The sequence below is a fragment of the Rhinopithecus roxellana genome, chromosome 4 (genome assembly GCF_007565055.1).
Source record: "Rhinopithecus roxellana isolate Shanxi Qingling chromosome 4, ASM756505v1, whole genome shotgun sequence".
Taxonomy (NCBI): domain Eukaryota; kingdom Metazoa; phylum Chordata; class Mammalia; order Primates; family Cercopithecidae; genus Rhinopithecus; species Rhinopithecus roxellana.
Window position 1 is genome coordinate 106,642,317 of NC_044552.1, and position 20,378 is coordinate 106,662,694.

Sequence of the window (20,378 nt, forward strand, 5' to 3'; positions counted from 1 at the left end):
ACAGTGGCTCACACCTGTAATCCCAGCACTCTGGGAGGTTGAGGCGGGTGGATCATGATGAAGTCAAGAGATCGAGACCATCCTGGCCAACATGGTGAAACTCCGTCTCTATTAAAAATACAAAAATTAGCTGGGCGTGGTGATGCACCCCTGTAGTTCCAGCTACTCAGGAGGCTGAGGCAGGAGAATCGCTTGAACCTGGAAGGAGGCAGAGGTTGCAGTGAGCCGAAATTGCACCATTGCACTGCAGCAGAGCAAGACTCTGCCTCAAAAAAAAAAAAGAAAGAAAAAAAATCGAACACAGCTATACATCTTTGTCATTTTTGCTCTACTCAATTCTTTCTGAAAAAGTTTATTATTATTATTATTAAGGAAATAAAGTGTGGAAGGATCACAGGAAATACTTGCAATAAAAAGAATAATCGTTAACATTGGCAACTGCCACTAGGAAGGCATATACTCCACATACTACTGATAAAAACTGTAGGAACCTGTTGGTGGTTCCCATAACCACCACTGATGTGTTAATTCCCACAACATCAAAAATAAAGAACTAGTTCCATGAGCTGTCAATAATACTCTGAAGGTAACCTATTCATCAGCACCAGAATCCCACTGATTTTCTTCCACATGTTCACAATATTTTGCCATCAGTCATCTATCGGATCCTACAACTGTGTGGGAGTGTCAGGCTAACAAAAACCAAATCGGGGCATTGACATTAATGGTAGTTTACTGATGTTTCCCCTGCAAATCTTGCATTTTCTGATAATAAAATTTTGCACAGAAGTTGGATCTCAAAAGGCTAATTGTATATTCTATCTGAAATCTTATAATTACAGTACGTCTATGAAAAAAGATGTCTAGTAACATAAATTGCTTCTGCATCGGTTCCACAAACAAGACAAGGACCTAAAATATCCAAACTATTCACAGACAGAGACCTACTGGGAAGCAAGCTTGTGATTTCAATTCGGTCTTTTGCAGGATCAGTGCTGAGCCAGGAGCTAATGACAGACTGGTGAACGTTAGCTTGGTTACTAATGCTGTGAGACAAAAAAGTACTGCTTCTTCCTCCTGGGAGAAAAAAAGAAAAGGAAGAAATCTTTCAAGATGATTTTTATATTAGTAAACATCCAAACTTCTACTGATATTTAGAAAGGCGATGATATCAATGTGTTTAATTCTCAGAATAATAGGCTAATAATTCCATTATTATATATCACCACTTTTGACCAAAGGCTTATTCAGTGATATTAAATACTGAAATTTCCATGGTATACTCTGGATACCAAACTTGAAGTCTTCAGGCAAAGCAGATGATTTCAACTGACTCTCTTTCTGTTCATCTTTTAATGGAAAGTCTCAGAAACGTAGCAAAATGGCCAGCAGACAAGTTGAATAAAGAAAGACATTATTTCCAACTTACTTTCCTCTCAACTTGGTTTCATATCAAATAAGTACAAATTTAATTCACTCAACAAATGACTGAGTACCTACTATGCACCAGGCTCTGTGCTAAATGCTCTGTGCCAAGTCCTTATGTCTTGAAGCTTAAAGATTAGTACATTTAAAATCTTGCTGATCCTTTAAAATATGGCTGAACTTCCTTTTCTAAGAAAACTTTGAAGACAACCTCTACTTCACGTTTTTCTCTTTCCTCGAACCCTCAGCACTTGTATGTACCATTAATTTACTACCTTATAACAATTCTTATATCCTAATTGAACTTTCCATGCCTCTGTCCATGACTAAGAATGTCTTAAGAGCAGGACGCACATTTTATATCTGTTTTACTTTTTCACAGTGTTTAATACTGTGCCTTGCAATAGTAGACACAGAATAAAGTTTTATTTCCAGTCTAACCAAGGTTCCTTAAAAGTAAATTTGCAAGTTCAAGACTGTGCGGTTAGGGGAGGAAGGAAGTAAAAACCAAGTACATAATTAATCCTTAGATGAAACTGTTTGTTTCTCTGTAGATGAAGTTAGCATAGACATGCATGCATGCTCCACACATGCTCTTCACTCCAGAATTTTTCTGGAGAATTTTTAGAATTTTTTTCCCCTTAGTTTTTCTGTTTATCTTTTACTGCCCCTACATTTTACATTGTTCTTGCACACTGTAAAGATTAACACATTATTCAAGCCACTGTGATAAGACTCCTTCCTCATCTCCTTGTTTCTACTTTTCTCCCCCCTCTTCCATAAAGTCCTTATCATGGGCTACAAAGTCCCAGGGCTCCTCAGCCACCAGTCCTTATCTCCCACCACTCTACCCTGCTGGCTGAGCTGCAACCGTGGTATCCTTGCTGTACTCTGCCTGTCTCAGGTCCTCAGCATTTGCTGTTTCCTCTGCCTGGAATGCTTTCATGTCACTTACACCTTCACTTCTCTTAAGTCTCTGCTCAAATGTTCCTTCTGCCAAGTGGCTTCTTCTTACGACTCTCTAACTAGAGTAGCTCCCGTCACCCCTGTCTTTATTGTTTTTCCTCCTACTCTTATGTATTCTTCTTCATGGTAATTAGCAGTGTATTTGGCCACATTATTTTCCTTTTTCTTTTCTTTTTTTTGAGACAGTGTCTCACTCTGTTGCCCAGGCTGGAGTGCAGTGGCACGATCTTGGCTCATTGCAACGTCTAACTCCCAGATTCAAGCGATTCACCTGCCTCAGCCTCCCAAGTAGCTGGGACTACAGGCATCCACCACCACACCCAGCTAATTTTTGTATTTTTAGTAGAGACAGGGTTTCACCACGTTGGACCAGGCTGGTCTCGAACTCCTGGCCTCAGGTGATCTGCCCACCTTGGCCTCCCAAATTGCTGGGATTATAGGCGTTAGCCACTGGGCCCGGCCTCCTTTTTCTTTTCAGTCTCCTTTCTACTTTTCTGTGCTCTGCTATATACTGTAGGGGGTGAAGTCGGCAAACTCCACTTTCCAGGCTGCTTTGGCATCTGCCATCCAGATGGGCCTTGCCAATAGCAGGTATTCATGGTGGGTGACTGGAAGACAAGAGGGGAGAAGCAGCTCCTTCCTGCTCCAGATTTCTGGCAACAACACTGGTGGTAGTTCCAGCCTGGCTGAGGGAGTGCCTTTTCTGCTGATTCAGAACAAACTTTTACAGCATTTTCAACAATGCAGTAGCAGGGGTACTAACAATTATTATTTCTGGGTACTCCCTTTTTTTCCTATTTGTTCTCCCAACTCCCCTCCTATTACCTTTTGTTTTCCCAGCCCTTCTAACACATGTGAGACCAATTCCCTCTACATGGAAGGTAGTTTCTGACATTCTGATTGGACTCTTACTGATACATTATCTATTTTTCAACTGTCTACTAGAATATTTGCTCTATGCATGTTGACATTTCGTTCTGCTCATTGTTATATGCCCTAACACCTAGAAGAATGCCTACATGATAGGCATTCAGTAAATATTTCTGAGTGAATGAATAAGCAAAAGAACTATGGAACCACAGACAAACCCTCAAAAACAGGAAACTTGGAAAATGCAAAAACTGGTTTTTGGCTGACCATAACCTACCACTGACTATAATGAGGAAAAGCAGGCCTTTTTTTTTTTTTTTTTTTTTTTTTTGAGACGGAGTTTTACTCTTGCTATCCAGGCAGGAGTGCAATGGTACAATCTCGGCTCACTGCAACCTCCATCTCCCAGGTAAAAGTGATTCTCCTGCCTCAGCCTCCTGACTAGCTAGGATTACAGCTATGCGCCACCACACCCAGCTAATTTTGTATTTTTAGTAGAGACGAGGTTTCTCCATGTTGGTTAGGCTGGTCTCGAACTCCCGACCTCAGATGACTCACCCGCCTCGGCCTCCCAAAGTGTTGGAATTACAGGCGTGAGCCACCACACCCGGCCCAACTTGGGAAAAAACCAGTACCCTCAGTTACATCAAATATCAACTTTTTTCTTGCCATTCACATAAACTTGGCAATGCAATATAAAAGATTTGCCTGTGTCTATGCTATGGCATAAGGGTCTAGGTTAATGGCATTCACAAAGAAGAACCTTGGCTGTCTCAAGTGAGCCAGCTTACAGCATTTCTAGCCATCAGCCATACAGTAGTAAGTAACTTGACAGTCAGATTTCAAGCCCTGTGATACTCAAATTTACTCTGAGGCAAGAAAATAAAAATGTTTTGCCATTAAGTAAAAACTACAAGGATGTCTAATTTGGTATTTAAAAGTATAATAAGGCTGGGTACAGCAGCTCATGCTTATAACAGCAGCACCTTGGGAGGCCCAGGCAGGAGGATCGCTTGAGCTCAGGAGTTCAAGACACGCCTGGGCAGAATAGTGAGAGCTCGTCTGTACAAAAAAATTTTTTTTTAAATTAGCTGGTTGTGGTTGTAAGAACCTCTGCTCTCAGTTATTTGGGAGGCTGGGGCAGGAGGATTGCTTGAGTCCAGGAGGGCGAGGATGTAGCAAGCTGTGATCATGCCACTGCAGTCCAGCCTGCATGTCAGAGTGAGACCCTGTCTCAAACAAAACAAAACAAAACAAAATTAAAGTATGATAAAATTACACATAACAGGCTGGGCACAGTGGCTCACGCCTGTAATCCCAGCACTTTGGGGAGGCTGAGGTGGCAGATCACTTAAGGCCAGGAGTTCGAAACCACCCTGGCCAACACGGCAAAACCTCATCTCTACTAAAAATACAAAAAAATTAGCCAGGTGTGGTGGCACACACCTGTAATCCCAGCTACTAGGGAAGCTGAGGCACAAGAAAAGCTTGAACCCGAGAGGCAGAGGTTGCACTGAGCCAAGATTGCACCATTGCACTCCAGCCTGGATGACTAAGACTCTGTATCCAAAAAAAAGAAAAGAAAAAAAAAGAAAGAAAAAGGCCAAACATGCTGGCTCACTCCTGTAATCCCAGCACTTTGGGAGGTTGAGGCAGGTGGATCATTTGAGATCAGGAGTTCGAGACCAGCCTGGCCAACATGGTGAAACCCCATCTATACTAAAAATACAAAAAAAAATTAGCCAGGCATGGTGGTGCATGACTGTAGTCCCCACTCCTCTCGAGGCACAAGAATCACTTGAACCCCAGAGGCGGAGGTTGCAGTGAACTGAGATCGTGCCACTGCATTCCAGCCTGGGTGACAGAGTGAGACTCTGTCTTAAAAAAAAAAAAAAGAGAGATTACACGTAAGAGTATTCATTAAAAAATTTTACCTTGGTGAAAGAGTGACGACTTTTCAGGTACATCTGTGGAAGCATCCCAGTGCCAGAGGGATCCATCTTCAGAGCAGGTAAACAGATGATCTGGGTTGGATGGGTGAAAGTGAACTTCCCACACTAAGAGACAAGAATCAAGAAGCTCATTCCTGTGCAGATTCGCTGAACAAACAACATTAAACCCCCATCTCTAGGTACCATCTTCCATTATCCTCCATCGCATACCTTCAAGCCTCAAGTCTATCATAAAAATTAAAGGTTTCAGAATTAAAGAAAAGACATCACATAACTTTCCAATGGCTATAACATGTAGAAAGGAAAAAGAACACTTTGGGAGGCTAAGGCGGGTGGATCAGCTAAGGTCAAGACCAGCCTGGGCAACATGGTGAAATACCATCTGTACTAAAAATACAAAAGTTAGCTAGGCGTGGTGGTGCATGCTTGTAGTCCCAGCTACTTAGGAGGCTGAGACAGGAAAATCACTTGAACCTGGGAGGCGGAGGTTGCACGAGCTTGCACCACTGCACTCCAGCCTCGGTGACAAAGTGAGACTGAGAAAAAAAAAAAAAAGGAAAAAGAAGCCAAATAAATTTGTGTACTGGGCAAGGAAATAAATGAAAATAGTAGCTGGGCACGGTGGCTCATGCCTGTAACCCCAACACTTTGGGAGGCCAAGGTGGGTGGATCACCTGAGGTCTGGAGTTCGAGACCAGCTGACCAACATGGTGAAACCCCATCTCTACCAAAAATACAAAAAATTAGCCCGGTGTGGTAGCAGGTGCCTGTAATCCCAGCTACTTGGGAGGCTGAGGTAGGAGAATTGCTTAAACCCGGGAGGTGAGGTTGCAGTGAGCCGAGATTGCGCCATTGCACTCCAGCCTGGGCAAAAAGAGCAAAACTACATCTCAAAAAAAAAAAAAAAAAAAAGAAAAAGAAAAAAAGAAAAAAAAAGAATTGCTAAAACATTTAACCCTATTACTTTATGAAAAGCTTTTTTTAAAATTTTAAAAATAGAGACAGGGTTTTGCTATGTTATCTACCTTGGTCTTCTACTCCTGGCCTCAAGCAATCCTCCTGCCTCAGCCTCCCAAAGTGCTGGGATTACAGGTGTGTGCCCAGCTAGGAATGACTGTTTTTTATGGAAATTTTTTTTTAAATTGGTAAGCTGTCTTATTTTTCAATTCCTGTGTCATTAATATATGAAGATTATATTATTGGAAAAACTGAGAAAGACCCTAATAGAAACACAAAAATGAATTTCTAAGAGGCAATATCCAATATTGGTTAATGCCAAGATTCTGAATACTTCTGGCCTTTATCAGAGAAATAGCAACTGACTTCTAGCAAACCAAAATTTGGAAATGTTCCAAGAATTTGGATCCAGTTTCAGATGGAGGGCTTTTTATTTTTTATTTGTTGATTATTTATCAAGAGAAACTATTTCTTAGCCCACATATTTATGCATCATACTTTGGGAACATAGGTCAGTGACAAACTTCTACACAATTCAACCCAAAGAAATTCTCTCTCTTTTTGAAACAGGGTCTTGCTCTGGCATCCAGGCTGGAGTGCAGAATGGCATGGTCATGGCTCACTGCAGCCTTGACCTTCCAGGCTTAAGCAATCCGCCTATCTCAGCCTCCCCAGTAGCGAGGACTACAGGCATGCATACCTGGCTACTTTTTGTATTTTTAATAGAGACAGGGTTTCTCCATGTTGCCCAGGCTGGTCTCAAACTCCTGAGCTCAAGCAATCTGCTTGCCTAGGACTCCCAAAGTGCTAGAATTACAGACATGAACTACCATGCTCAGCCCCAAAGAAATTCTATATATTCCAAAATCACATTCAATTCTGAAAGATACCAGTCTTCTTCATTTCCTCAAAATCTTTTATGGCATCATAATTTCTATAGAAATCTAACAATAAAAAAAATTAGCTAGGTGTAGTGGCACATACCTGTAGTCCCAGCTACTCAGAAGGGCAAGGCAAGAGGATCACTTGACCCCAGGAGGTTAAGGCTTAAGTGAGGTACCATGACACTGCACTCCAGCCTGGGCAACATAGTGAGACCTTGTCTCTACAAAAAATAAAAAATTAGCCAGGTATAGTGGTGCATGCCTGTAGCCTCAGCTACTCAGGAGGCTGAGGTGGGAGGATTGATTGAGCCAGGGAGGCAAGGCTGAGGCTGCAGTGGGCTGTGATCACACCACTGCACTCAAACCTGGGTGACAGAGACCCTGTTTTAAAAATATATATATAGTGCCGGGCGCGGTGGCTCACGCCTGTAATCCCAGCACTTTGGGATGCCAAGGCAGGCGGATCACCTGAGGTAAGGAGTTTGAGACCAGCCTGGCCAACATGGTGAAACCCCATTTCTACTAAAAATACAAAAATTAGCCAGGCATGATGGCGCATGCCTTTAGTCCCAGCTACTAGGGAGGCTGAGGCAGAAGAATGGCTTGAACCCGGGAGGCAAAGGTTTCAGTGAGCCACGATCGTGCCACTGCACTCCAGCCTGGGCGACAGAGCAAGACTCTGTCTCAAAAACAAACAAACAAACAAACAAAAAACAGTATAATCCATTCTGGCATGACATCAAAGCCAGAGTGAGAAAATGAAAAATTTCTGTCCAGCTAAATCATCTCCACCAGAATCAAAAGAAAAAAAAAAAAAAAGCTTATAAATCTATCATTCATGTTAAAAAAATGATGCAACAATAAATTGAGGAGCACATTTATTAGCAAATATGACAAAGAGCCTGCATTTGCATGGGAAAAGGGCATTCTGGCACACTTCACTATGGCATATAAAATGGTATGATTTTTATTACCTTTCTTCGGGGAGCGGAGTCTCACTATATTGTCCAGGCTAGAGTGCAGAGGTGCAATCATAATGCACTGCAGCCTTGAATTCCCGGACTCAAGCAATCCTCCTACCTCAGCCTCCCAAGAAGCTGGTGCATGTCACCCACCTGCCTTAAACTAGTATTATTAACTTTTTAAAGAGGTTATGTTGCCTAAGCTGGCCTAAACTCTCGGGCTCAAGCAATCTTCCCACCTCATGCTCCTGAGTAGCTGGAACTACAGGCAAGTGCCAATGTGCCTGGCTTAAACTGGTATTATTTTTGTGTAGAAAAATCTGTCAGTGCATTATGCAAAAGGTCTGGCCTAGCAATTCTACTTCTAAAAAATTATCCTAAGAAAAAAAGTACATAAGGCTGGGCATGGGAATAATGGCTCATGCAATCCTAGCACTTTGGGAGAATTGTGTTAAGTCCAGGAGTTCGAGGCTGCAATGAGCTATGATCACACCACTACTGCACTCCGGCCTAGGCAAGAGACCCTATCTCAAAAAAAGTACATATAGATAAATATCTAAGGATTCCACTACAGTTTTGGATATAAGAATGAAACCTGTGGCTGCTGTGGTGGCTCACAACTCACACCTGTAAACTCAGCATTTCCTGAGGATCACTTGAGCCCAGGAGTTTGAGACCAGCCTGGGCAATAAAGTGAAACCCCATATCTACAAAAAAACAAACAACAACAAAAAATCAGCTAGGCGTGGTGGCATACACCTATAGTCCTATTTACTTGGGAGGCTAATGCAGGAGGATCACCTAAGCCCTGGAAGTCAAGGCTGTAGTGAGCCGTGACTGCACCACTGCACTCCAGCCTGGGCGAGAGCCAGACCCTGTCTTTTAAAAAGCCGGGCACGGTGGCTCATGCCTGTAATCCCAGCACTTTGGGAGGCTGAGGCGGGCAGATCACCTGAGGACGGGAGTTCAAGACCAGCCTGACCAACAATGGAGAAACCCAGTCTCTACTAAAAATATAAAATTAGCCGGGTGTGGTGGTGTATGCCTGTAATCCCAGCTACTTGGGAGGCTGAGGCAAGAGAATCGCTTGAACTAGGGAAGCGGAGGTTGTAGTGAGCCAAGATAGCGCCACTGCACTCCAGCCCGGGCAACAAGGGTGAAACTCCATCTCCAAAAAAAAAAAAAAAAAAAAAAAGTTAAAGAACATAAATGTCAAGTAAAAAGAAATTAGATAATTATTTAAATTTATACAATTCAGTCATTAAAAGCTACAATGTAAAATGATCCACATGCATCATTATGGAAAGGTGCTTATTATATGTCATATAACTCACCCAATACAAACTTTTTGTATCTCCACAATACTTACTTTCAGCTTCATGTGCCTTCAGCAGAGACACAGGCATAGTACCTTGTCTAACATCCCAAATACTCAACATTCCATCTTGGCCACCAGTAGCTACAACATGCTGTTGGTTGGGATGTCTATCAACGCAGTGGAGTGGCACTCGGTCACCAGTCCTTTTGTGGGAGATAACAATGACATCAAAATCAAATAAAGTATAATTTATCTTTGTGTAACACAGGAAACACGTTTTTTTTGGTTGTTGTTGTTGTCTGTTTTGAGACAAGGCCTCACTTACCCAGGCTGGAGTGCAGTGCTGCAATCATTGCTCACTGAAGACTCAAACTCCCTGGGCTCAGGTGATCCTCCCACCTCAGCCTCCTGAGTTGCTAGGAGTACATGTGTGTACCATCATGCCTGGTTAACTTTTTGTATTTTTGTAGAGATGGGGTTTCTCCTTGTTGCCCAGGTTGGTCTCAAACTCCCAGGCTCAAATGATCTAGCCACCTTAGCCTCCCAAAGTGCTGGGATGACTGGTAACTATACCCAGCCTGTTTTTTTGTTTTTTTAAGAGACAGGGTCTTGACCAGGCTTAGTGGTTCACGTCTATAATCCCAGCATTTTGGGAGGCCAAGGCAGGTGGATGACTTGAGGACAGGAGTTCAAGACCAACCAGGCCAACTGGCGAAACCCCATCTCTACTAAAAATACAAAAACTAGCCAGGCATGGTGGCACATGCCTGTAGTCCCAGCTACTTGGGAGGCTGAGGCATGAGAATTGCTTGAACCTGGTAGGCAGAAGTTGCAGTGAGCCAAGATCATGCCACTGCACTCCAGCCTGAGCAACAGAGTGAAACTCTGTCTCAAAAAATAAAAAAAATAAAAAAAAGACAGGGTCTTGTTTTGTCACCGAGGCTAGAGTGCAGTGGTGTTATCTACAGCTTGCTGCAATCTGGGCTCAAAAGAGCCTTTTGCCTCAGCCTCCCAAGTAGCTAGGACTACACGCACATGCTACGGTGCCTGGCTATTTTAAGAAATTTTTGTAGAGATGGAGTCTCACTGTGTTGCCCCACCTGGTCTCAAACTTCTCACTGCAGATAATCCTTCCAAAGTGTTGGGATTACAGGCGTGAGCCACCATGCTAAGTCAAGAAACATGTTTTATATGGTAACTAAGTGACAACTTAGTGGCTGGAGCTACTGGCTGAATCTTTTCTTTATTTGAGACGGAGTTTTGTTCTCGTTGCCCAGGCTGGAATGCAATGGCTTGATCTTGGTTCACTGCAAACTCTGCCTCCTGGGTTCAAATGATCCTCCTGCCTCAGCCTCCCGAGTAGCTGGGTCTACAGGCACATGCCACCATGCCTGGCTAGTTTTTGTTTTTTTAGTAGAGATGGGGTTTCACCATGTTGGCCAGGCTGGTATCGAACTCCTGACCTCAAGTGATCCACCTGCTTTGGCCTCCCAAAGTGCTGGGATTACAAGCATGAGCAACCATGCCCGGCCTGGCTGAATCTTAATGATACCAAAAAAATGAACTAAATTAGATATATTTCTAAATAGTACAATTTGGAAACAATTCAAGGCCACAATTATTTATTTTCACTTCAGTCTGGAGACATGGAATGAAAGATAATCCGATGGTAAGATGTACAAATCACATTTCCACTTATTGGATTATTTAAAAATTCATACATCAAGTATACTAAGTATGATTTATCATCTTATTTAATGCTTAGTTTATGTAACTATTTTTTCAGTGTGATACATTCTATTTTCTTATGAGAGAAGGCTGTACACCTAAAAAGGGGGATTTCTGCTCGGAAAAATTATCTGGAATTATATTTTCCCCCCAATCATTACATCTGGAGTATATTTTATCCATTAAACAATCACTGAAAAAGCAGAAATAAGTTCTCCATGAAATAATACAAACTTCAAAGAGTAAAGGCTCTGAATCACTCTAACAAATAATTACTAAACGAAACACAGTAGTATCAGCCCCATGCTTGCTCTACCAAATTTTAATCAGGGATCTCCCTCTTAAAACGCAATTAAATACAATATGGCTTAAAGCCAGTAACTATAAACAACCTAACACATTAATTTTTGGATTACATTACTGAAATTACAAGTCAACACTTACAGTGACAATATCTGAGAAGGTTCATTTCCTTGTTGTCTGAAATCCCATATTTTCAACTGTCCAATTGAATTTACAGTAAGAATCTCAGGAGTTCGAAGAAAGGTTACAGCATGGAGGGTACTACTATCTGCATTGTCTAAAAATTTAAAAAATGGTAATATGTGTTAATGAGTCCCCTTTTTTTCCAAGAAAATCTTAAATCGCACTCCTTTCATGGATTGATATATTACAATTTCCAGTAACTTACAATTTAAATTTCTATAGAAAAATGCATGGTAATGTATATGTTTAAATGGATTCTCTTTGGATGGAAAAATATTACTCACAGGATGTCTGAACTGTTTTCTGTTTCTTTTTTTTTTGAGACGGAGTTTCACTCTTGTTGCCCAGGCTGGAGTGCAATGGCACGATCTCGGCTTACCGCAATCACTGCCTCTCGGATTTAAGCAATTCTCCTGCCTCAGCCTCCCAAGTAGCTGGGATGACAGGCATATGCCACCACACCCGGCTAATTTTGTATTTTTAGTAGAAATGGGGTTTCTCCAAGTTGGTCAGGCTGGTCCAGAACTCCTGACCTCAGCTGATCCACCAGCCTCAGCCTCCCAAAATGCTGGGATTACAGGTGTGAGCCACCACGCCTGGCCTACTGTTTTCTTTCTCTTTTTTGAGATTGATCTCGCTCAGGCTAGAGGGCAGTGGCGCCCTCTTGGCTCACTGTAACTTACGCCTCCCAGGTTCAAGCGATTCTCTTGCCTCAGCCTCTCTAGTAGCTGGGATTACAAGTACATGCCAACCTGCCTGGCTAATTTTTGTATTTTTAGTAGAGACGGAGTTTCACCATGTTGGCCAGGCTGGTCTCAAACTCCTGAGCTCAGGTGATCCGTCTGCCTCAGCCTCCCAAAGTGCTGGGATTACAGGCGTGAGCCACCAGGCCTGGCCTTGAAGTGTTTTCTAAATGGAAGGCTGAGTTTTCATACATTCCTTTTTAACTCTTAAGATTGTTAACCTGCATTTCTGAGACAGTTGTTCAAGCTCCTCTAAATCCAATCTTACTTCCCAGTAGTCCCTGACCTAGAACTTCCATTCTATTGAGCCAAACCCCAGTGCTTCCTACAGAGCTCATTCTAACTTTCTATTATTCTACAGACTCATCCCAAATCTACTCATTTTCACCCTCATCAACTCTCGCCCTCTCCATGAAGTCATTCCTGATTGTCATAATGGTCCTTTTTGTTGATTTCCTGGTGTTTAGAACTTACGCCTCATAATTTAACATATACTTTATGGACTTTAGTTTGTGCCACTCCTCTACACTGCCACCAGGCAATGGTCATGAATTAACAAATAAGTGAACTCGCCCAGTGCAGTGGGTCACATCTGTAATCTCAGCACTTTGGGAGGCCGAGGTGGGCAGACCACTTGAGCCCAGGAGTTTGAGACCAGCCTGGGCAACATGGTGAAACCTCATTTCTACAAAAATTAGCTGGGCATGCTGGTATGCATCTGTAGTCCCAGACACCTGGGAGGCTGAGGTGGGAGGATCACTTGAACCTGGGAGGCAGAGGTTGCAGTGAGCTGGGATCATGCCACTGCACTCCAGGCTGGGTGACAGAGCAAGACCCTGTCTCAAAAAAAAAAAAAAAAAAAAAAAAAAAAAGTAATGCAACTTAACTCAAAACTGAAAATCATAATAAACAACACAAAAGACCAGGTACAGTGGCTCACGCCTGTAATTCCAGCATTTGGGAAGCCAAGGCTGGCGAAAGACAAGGTCAAGAGATCAAGACCATCCTGCCCAACATGTTGAAAGCCCGTCTCTACTAAAAATACAAAAAGTAGCTCAGCGTGGTGGCGTGTGCCTATAGTCCTAGCTACTTGGGAGGCTGAAGCTGCAGAATCGCGTGAACCCGGGAGGTGGAGGTTGCAGTGAGCTGAGGTCATGCCACTGTACTCCAGCTTGGTGACAGAGTGAGATTGCATCTTAAAAAAAAAAAAAAAAAACCACCCACAAAATGGATTCATGGGCTCAATTCCTAGAGATTCTGATTTAAGAGGTCTAGAGTGGTGGACAGTTAAAAAATTACCTCAGAGAAGTCTGACTGAAGCATAGTTGAGAACCATTACACTTAGTTTTCCACCTAAAAGATGAAACCTCTGTGATTTTGCATTAGACTCTGTAATCTGGCCCCAGTTTACCCCTCTCTTGCTTCATCTTTCATCTCTCCTACATAGATATCTAAAGTCAGGTCAAACCATACTTTTTGTCATTCTCTGAATGTCTTTATCCTGCCTCTGGCCTATTCCCTTTGTCTAGCACACCATCTTTTAGTCTTACTTATGGTCTAGAACCCAGAAAAACTATTAATTACTACCTACTCCCAGATGCTTTATCTGATAATGCCCTCTCGCCAAAAAAACAAACAAACAAAAAAATGGTTTCTGTTTCTTCTAGTCAGTCATCCGTACCAGCCTCGTCAACCTACTCTCTTGACAAAGGGATCCTGCCATGCGTGCATGTGTACATGTATTTTTTTGAGACTGAGTCTTGCTCTGTCACCCAGGCTGGAGTGCAGTGGCGTGATCTTGGCTCACTGCAGCCTCTCAGTCTCTCACGTTCAAGCAATTCTCATGACTTAGCCTCCCAAGCAGCTGGGATTATAGGCGTGTGCCACCATGCCCAGCTAACGTTTGTAATTTCAGTAGAGACAGGGTTCTGCCACGTTGGCCAGGCTGGTCTCAAACTCTTGGCCTCAAATGATCTGCTTGCCTGGTCTCCTAATGTGCTGGGATTATAGGCATGAGCCACTGCTACCAGCCATATATTTTTATATCCCTCAATCACTTAACATTGTGTTTACTTTTTTTTTCTTGAGATGGAGTCTCATTCTGTCACCCAGGCTGGAGTGCAGTGGTGCGATCTTGACTCACTGCAAGCTCCGCCTCCCAGGTTCATGCCATTCTCCTGCCTCAGCCTCCAAAGTAGCTGTGACTACAGACGACTGTCGACACTACGCCAGGGTAATTTTTTGTATTTTTAGTAGACACAAGGTTTCACCATGTTAGCCAGGATGGTCTCAATCTCCTGACCTTGTGATCCGCCTGCCTCGGCCTCCCAAAGTGTTGCGATTTACAGGCGTGAGCCACCGTGTCCGGCTCATTGTGTTTACTTTTTTTTTGAGATGGAGTCTCGCTCCGTCGCCAGGCTAGCGTGCAGTGGTGTAATCTTGGCTCACTGCAACCTCTACCTCCCAGGTTCAAGCGATTCTCCTGCCTCAGCCTCCTGAGTAGCTGGGACTACAGGCACATGCCACCCCACCCAGCTAATTTTTGTTATGTTTAGTAGAGACGGACTTTCACCATGTTGGCCAAGATGATCACGATCTCTCGACCTCGTGATCCGCCCGCCTTGGCCTCCCAAAGTGCTGGGGTAACAGGCATGAGCCATCATGCCCGGCAGTGTTTACTTAGTATACGGTAAGCACTCAATTACTCTGTGATGAATGAAAGGAATACAATGATTTTTCTTTTTTTGAGACGGAGTCTCCCTCTGTTGCCCAGGTGGGAGTACAGAGTGCCATCACAGCTCACCGCAACTTCTGCCTCTCGGGTTCAAGTGATTCTCCTGCCTCAGCCTCCTGAGTAGCTGGGATTACAAACATGCGCCACCATGCCTGGCTCACTTTTCTTTTCTTTTTTTTTTTGAGACAGAGTTTCACTCTTATTGCCCAGGCTGGAGTGCAATGGCACAATCTGCTCACTGCAACCTCCGCCTCTCGGGTTCAAGTGATTCTCCTGCCTCAGCCTCCCGAGTAGCTGGGATTACAGGCATGTGCCACCATTCCCGGCTAATTTTGTATTTTTAATAGAGAGAGTGTTTCTCCATGTTGGTCAGGCTGCTCTCGGACTCCCAACCTCAGGTGATCCGCCTCCGCCTCCCAAAGTGCTGCGATTGCCGGGGTAAGCCACCACACCCAGCCTAACTTTTGTATTTTTAATAGAGACAAGGTTTCGCCATGTTGGCCAGGCTGGGATTTTTCTTACCTATGGTTCTTACAGCTTCCTTGTGATCAGCTCTGAAGAGATTTATTCGACCATCCTCTCCAACTGTAACGATTTCTGGGTTGTTGCACACAACACCTGTACATGGTGCACTGCTATAGGAAGGACTGCCAGGGCCTGCGTGGTAGTGAGCTGTAGTCCACTGCTGGTTGACTGACAGAGTCTAGGCATCAGAAATGAGGATGCTATTAAAGAAAAGTACTAAGGAACTAGCACTTCTTACCAACAAGAGTATCTTTAAATTCTGACTCACATCCTTCTACAAGAATAAATCTCTCTTTTTTCCTTTAGAATAATGAAATCTAGAAACTACTTGCATCAAAGTTCTGTACACACAGAATTAGATTCGAAAGAAATACTGTTTAATAATGCCTCACATTTATCTCAAACTACAGTAATGACTTTTAGGGATCAAGCAGTTGGATGTTCAAAAGCAACTCTTTGTATTCTTATGGGAATTAAGCTACATCTAAAATATACATCTCTGGCCCATGGCTGTGGCTCATGCCTGTAATCCTAGCACTTTGGGAGGCCAAGGCAGGCAGATCATCTGAGGTCAGGAGTTTGAGACCAGCCTGGTCAATATGGTGAAATCCCATCTCTACTAAAAATACAAAAATTAGCCAGGTATGGTGGCACACACCTGTAATCCCAGCTACTTGGGAAGCTAAGGTGGGAGAATTGCTTGAACCAGGGAGGTGCAGGCTGCAGTGAGTAGAGATCGTGCCACTGCACTCTAGCCTGGGTAACAGAAAGAGACTCTGTCTCAAAATAAATAAATAAATAAATAAATAAATAAATAAATAAATAAATAAATAAATAAAACATTAATCTCTGTAGCTTTTTCTAAATGACTCAAAAAAACTTTCAACATGAACTGGGTCTTATATTTACTAGGCATGTCTATTAGAAACGTTACCTTTGGCCGGGAGCGGTGGCTCACACCTGTAATCCCAGCACTTTGGGAGGGTGAAGAGGGCTGATCACCTGAGGTCAGGAGTTCGAGATCAGCCTGACCAACATGGAGAAACCCCGTCTCTACGAAAAATATAAAATTAGCCGGGCGTGGTGTCACATGCCTGTAATCCCAGCTACTTGGGAGGCTGAGGCAGGAGAATCACTTGAAGCTGGAAGGCGGAGCTTGTGATGAGCCGAGATTGCGCCACTGCACTCCAGTGCCTGGGCAAAAAGAGCAAAACTCCATCTCAAAAAAAAAAAAAATCACTTTTCAAACTGAAGTTCTTTACCTGGTTATTCGGATGGTGAAGGAAAACTGTTACACATCCTGTTGATGAAGCAGTGACAATTCTTTCCTGGTCAAAAAACTAAAGAGAAAATTTCTGCTTGTTAAAGATTCAGAAATATTAGCAGGGAGGAAATCTATTCGTTTATTTAACTCAATTAGTAGCAAATGGTAACAATTTTAAAAAGCAAAGCGCCTATGAGTGCTAAATAAATAACGTGTTAACGGAGCTGAAAGTCCAAACTGCCATACAAAGTATTTTCATGAATAAACAGTATTTTTTTCCTAGACACATTCACCCACCATTGACTTAATTTGAGACTAACACAATAAAACATTAGAAAAATATCATTCCTGGCTGGGTGCGGTGGCTCACGCCTGTAATCCCAGCACTTTGGGAGGCCTAGGCGGACAGATCGCTTGAGTTCAGGAGTTCAGGACCACCCTGGGCAACGTGGCGAGACCTCGTCTCTACAAAAATACAAAAATGAGTCGGGGTTGTAGGGAAGCGGAGCTTGCAGCGAGCCAAGCTGGAGCCCCTGCATTCCAGCCTGGTTGATAGAGCAAGACTCAGCTTCAAAAAAAGAACAAAAATTTTTAAAAAGAAAAGCCAGGCGCGGTGGCTCACGCCTGTAATCCCAGCACTTTGGGAGGCTGAAGCAGGCAGATCACGAGGTCAGGAGTTCGAGACTAGCCTGGCCAATATGTTGAAACCCCGTCTCTACTAAAAATACAAAAATTAGCTGGGCGTGGTGGCAGGCGCCTGTACTCCCAGCTACTCAGCAGGCTGAGGCAGAAGAATCGCTTGAACCCAGGAGGCAGGGTTGCAGTGAGCCGAGATCGTGCCACTGCACTCCAGCTTGGGCGACAGAGTGAGACTCCATCTCAAAAAAAAGAAAAAGAAAAAAGAAAAAGAAAAAAAGAAAGGAAAAATATTGTCCAGGTACGGTGGCTCACGCTTGTAATCCCAGCACTTCGGGAGGCCAAGCCGGGTGAACCACGAGGTCAGGAGTTCAAGACCAGCCTAGCCAACATGGTGAAACCCCATCTCTACTAAAAACACAAAAATTAGCCAGGCATGGAGGCATGTGCCAATCGTCCCAGCTACTCAGGACGCTGAGGCAGAAGAACTGCATGAACCCAGGAGGCAGAGGTTGCAGTGAGCTGAGATCGTGCCACTGCACTCCAGTTCAAGTGACAGTATGAGACTCCGTTTCAAAAAAAAAAAAAAAATCTTTCCTAGGGCTAGATAGCTGTCTTTCTTCTCTCTGTCTCTCTTTCTCTTTCTTTTTTTTTTGGGACAGCGTTTCGCTCTTGTTGCCCAGACTGGCACACTCTCAGCTTATTGTAACCTCTGCGCCCAGGTTCAAGAGATTCTCCTGCCTCAGCTTCCCGAGTAGCTGGGATTACAGGCGTACACCAGGGCTGGGTAGCTTTCTACAGAATAAAACGCAGGGGCTCTCCACACCAGGATTTGAAAACTTAATTTCGGCCAGGCACAGTGGCTCACTCCTGCAATCCCAGCATTTTGGGAGGCCGAGATCAGGAGTTCAAGACCATCCTGGTTAATATGGTGAAACCTCGTCTCTACTAAAAATAAAAAAAATTAGCCGGGTGTGGTGGCCTGCGCCTGTAGTCCCAGCTACCTGGGAGGCTGAGGCAGGAGAACTGCTTGAATCCGGGAAGTGGAGGCTGTAGTGAGCCGAGATCATGCCACTGTACTCCAGCTGGGGAGACAGAGTGAGACAACAACTCAAAAAAAAAAAAAAAAAAAAAGAAAAAGAAAAAAAGAAAGCTCAATTTCATCCCCACCACTCACTACTGGTTTCGAGACTTTGGCCAAGTTAAGTTCACTAAATCGTGGTAAATCTTTAAAACGGGAGCACTAATCTCTGCTTAGGGAGTTGTTATGAGAATTCAAAAAACAAAATGATGTTAATCCCCCTGCACAGTATCTGTCACATAGTACATGCTCAAGATATATTAGTCTCAATTTTCTCATTAATAAAACAAAGTAACAATACTTGATTTACTGGCAAGCAACAATAATTAATTTTTGTAAAGCTCCCCAAACGGTACTTAGCACATAGTCGACGGTCAATAAATAAAAAAGTATGATTAAATCTACATCCCCTTTCCCAGTCCTTTTTCTGCCACTAAATGGCTAAATGATGTCAGGCAAATCATAACTTACAGAGCACTCAGTTTTTTGCAAACGAGGGGTGACACAAGACAACTTTTATGATGCTCTGCTTGTTTAAATGTATTACTCAAGACTTTCAAAGTTAGCTTTTGGATGCTACACAGATTTACCTGTAAATCCATGACATCACCATGGTGTCTGATATCACACAATAACTGATGGTCTCCTTCAAACCCTCCATCAGAGTCCAAGTTTCCAAAATCTCCAATAGACCACAGTGAAACATAATTTTCCTGTAAAACAAAGAGTTGTGTCTTGAGATGACATAAACGTCAACTCTCGGAAAATAAAAGTTGTGCTTCCGTCCAGAAAGCTTGCTCCAAAACTTCTCAGACAAATAGTATGGTGAGTTTAAAACGTAACGAGGTATGAGGCTCAGGCACACCATCACGGGCTCTGAGCTATGGAGCAACCGCGCCTGAGACAGGGTCCGAGGGACCTAGAAGTGCGAGAAAAACCAGAAGGTGGGAGTTGGCGCGCGCGCGGCCAGGGGTCAACTCAACCGGAGGGAGGGAAGAAGCAGGGGCTCGTCCCTATCAGCGGGGATACCTCATTGTCCCAAGATCCTGTAGCGAACGTCTCCGCGGTCTGCAAACTTCCGGGAGGCAGCGGTCGCCAGCGGGTTTTGCTGATTTTCTGAGACACAAACTTCGCATAAATTTCCTCCATGCCGAAAGCAGTCGCAGCAGGTACCTGCAAAAAGCAAGCACAGTGCGCGCCTCTCAGCCCCGCCTCTTCCCGCGGAACCCTGATTGGACGGGACTTTAGGAGGCAGACGGTGGCTGCAGAGAGTCAATTCTCTTCGGTAGCCAGTGTGGGCACGGTCAGTATACAAACTGGGAGAACCTACACTGAGAGGCCCATCTCGTAGAGCGACTCTGAGCAAAGGCAAGAGCGCTTTGGCCTTTGAGCAGTAGGACTTGCTCCTAATCTACAATATCAGTATTTTCCTGTGTTCAATAATTGTGCAGTGTAAAATTTAAGATCAAAAATAGAACAAAATCAATACCGTAGAAACCACCTTGAAACCACACCTAAGCAGTTGCAGGTCACTGCGCATAGAAAACAATTCAAAAATCCTTAAATACTCACGGAAGTACCTCGAATACAGTGCCAACCTACTATCCTAAACCTCTCCCTCTTGTCCCCCAAACAAATACTTTGCTTGAAAGTTAATACACACTGTCAGAGCCTGGAATTAGAATTCTGAAAGACTCCAGTTTTAGTTTTGATCCCAATTGCCTAGCTTTGGTCAATTTAATTATGTGCATGATTAAGAATGAGGTTTGTGATATCTATTGTCAATAGCCCAGGAATCAGTTTTCTAGGTTCCTTCTGTGCTTTTGGTTACACCTATAATATTCTTC

At 43.5% G+C, this 20,378-nt stretch overlaps 1 protein-coding gene across 1 annotated transcript; it reads right to left on the reverse strand.

Moving 5' to 3' along the window:
- Nucleotides 1-642: 642 nt before the first annotated feature.
- On the reverse strand, nucleotides 643-19,752 carry NUP43 (nucleoporin 43). The gene is made up of 8 exons (XM_010381040.2): nucleotides 19,561-19,752; nucleotides 19,122-19,244; nucleotides 16,813-16,890; nucleotides 15,548-15,728; nucleotides 11,507-11,642; nucleotides 9,386-9,537; nucleotides 5,196-5,318; nucleotides 643-1,077 (listed from the first exon to the last, which is right to left on the reverse strand). Exons 1-8 carry the CDS (start codon nucleotides 19,678-19,680, stop codon nucleotides 848-850), a joined length of 1,143 nt encoding a protein of 380 aa, XP_010379342.1. The 5' UTR covers nucleotides 19,681-19,752; the 3' UTR covers nucleotides 643-847.
- Between the last annotated feature and the right edge of the window lie 626 nt (nucleotides 19,753-20,378).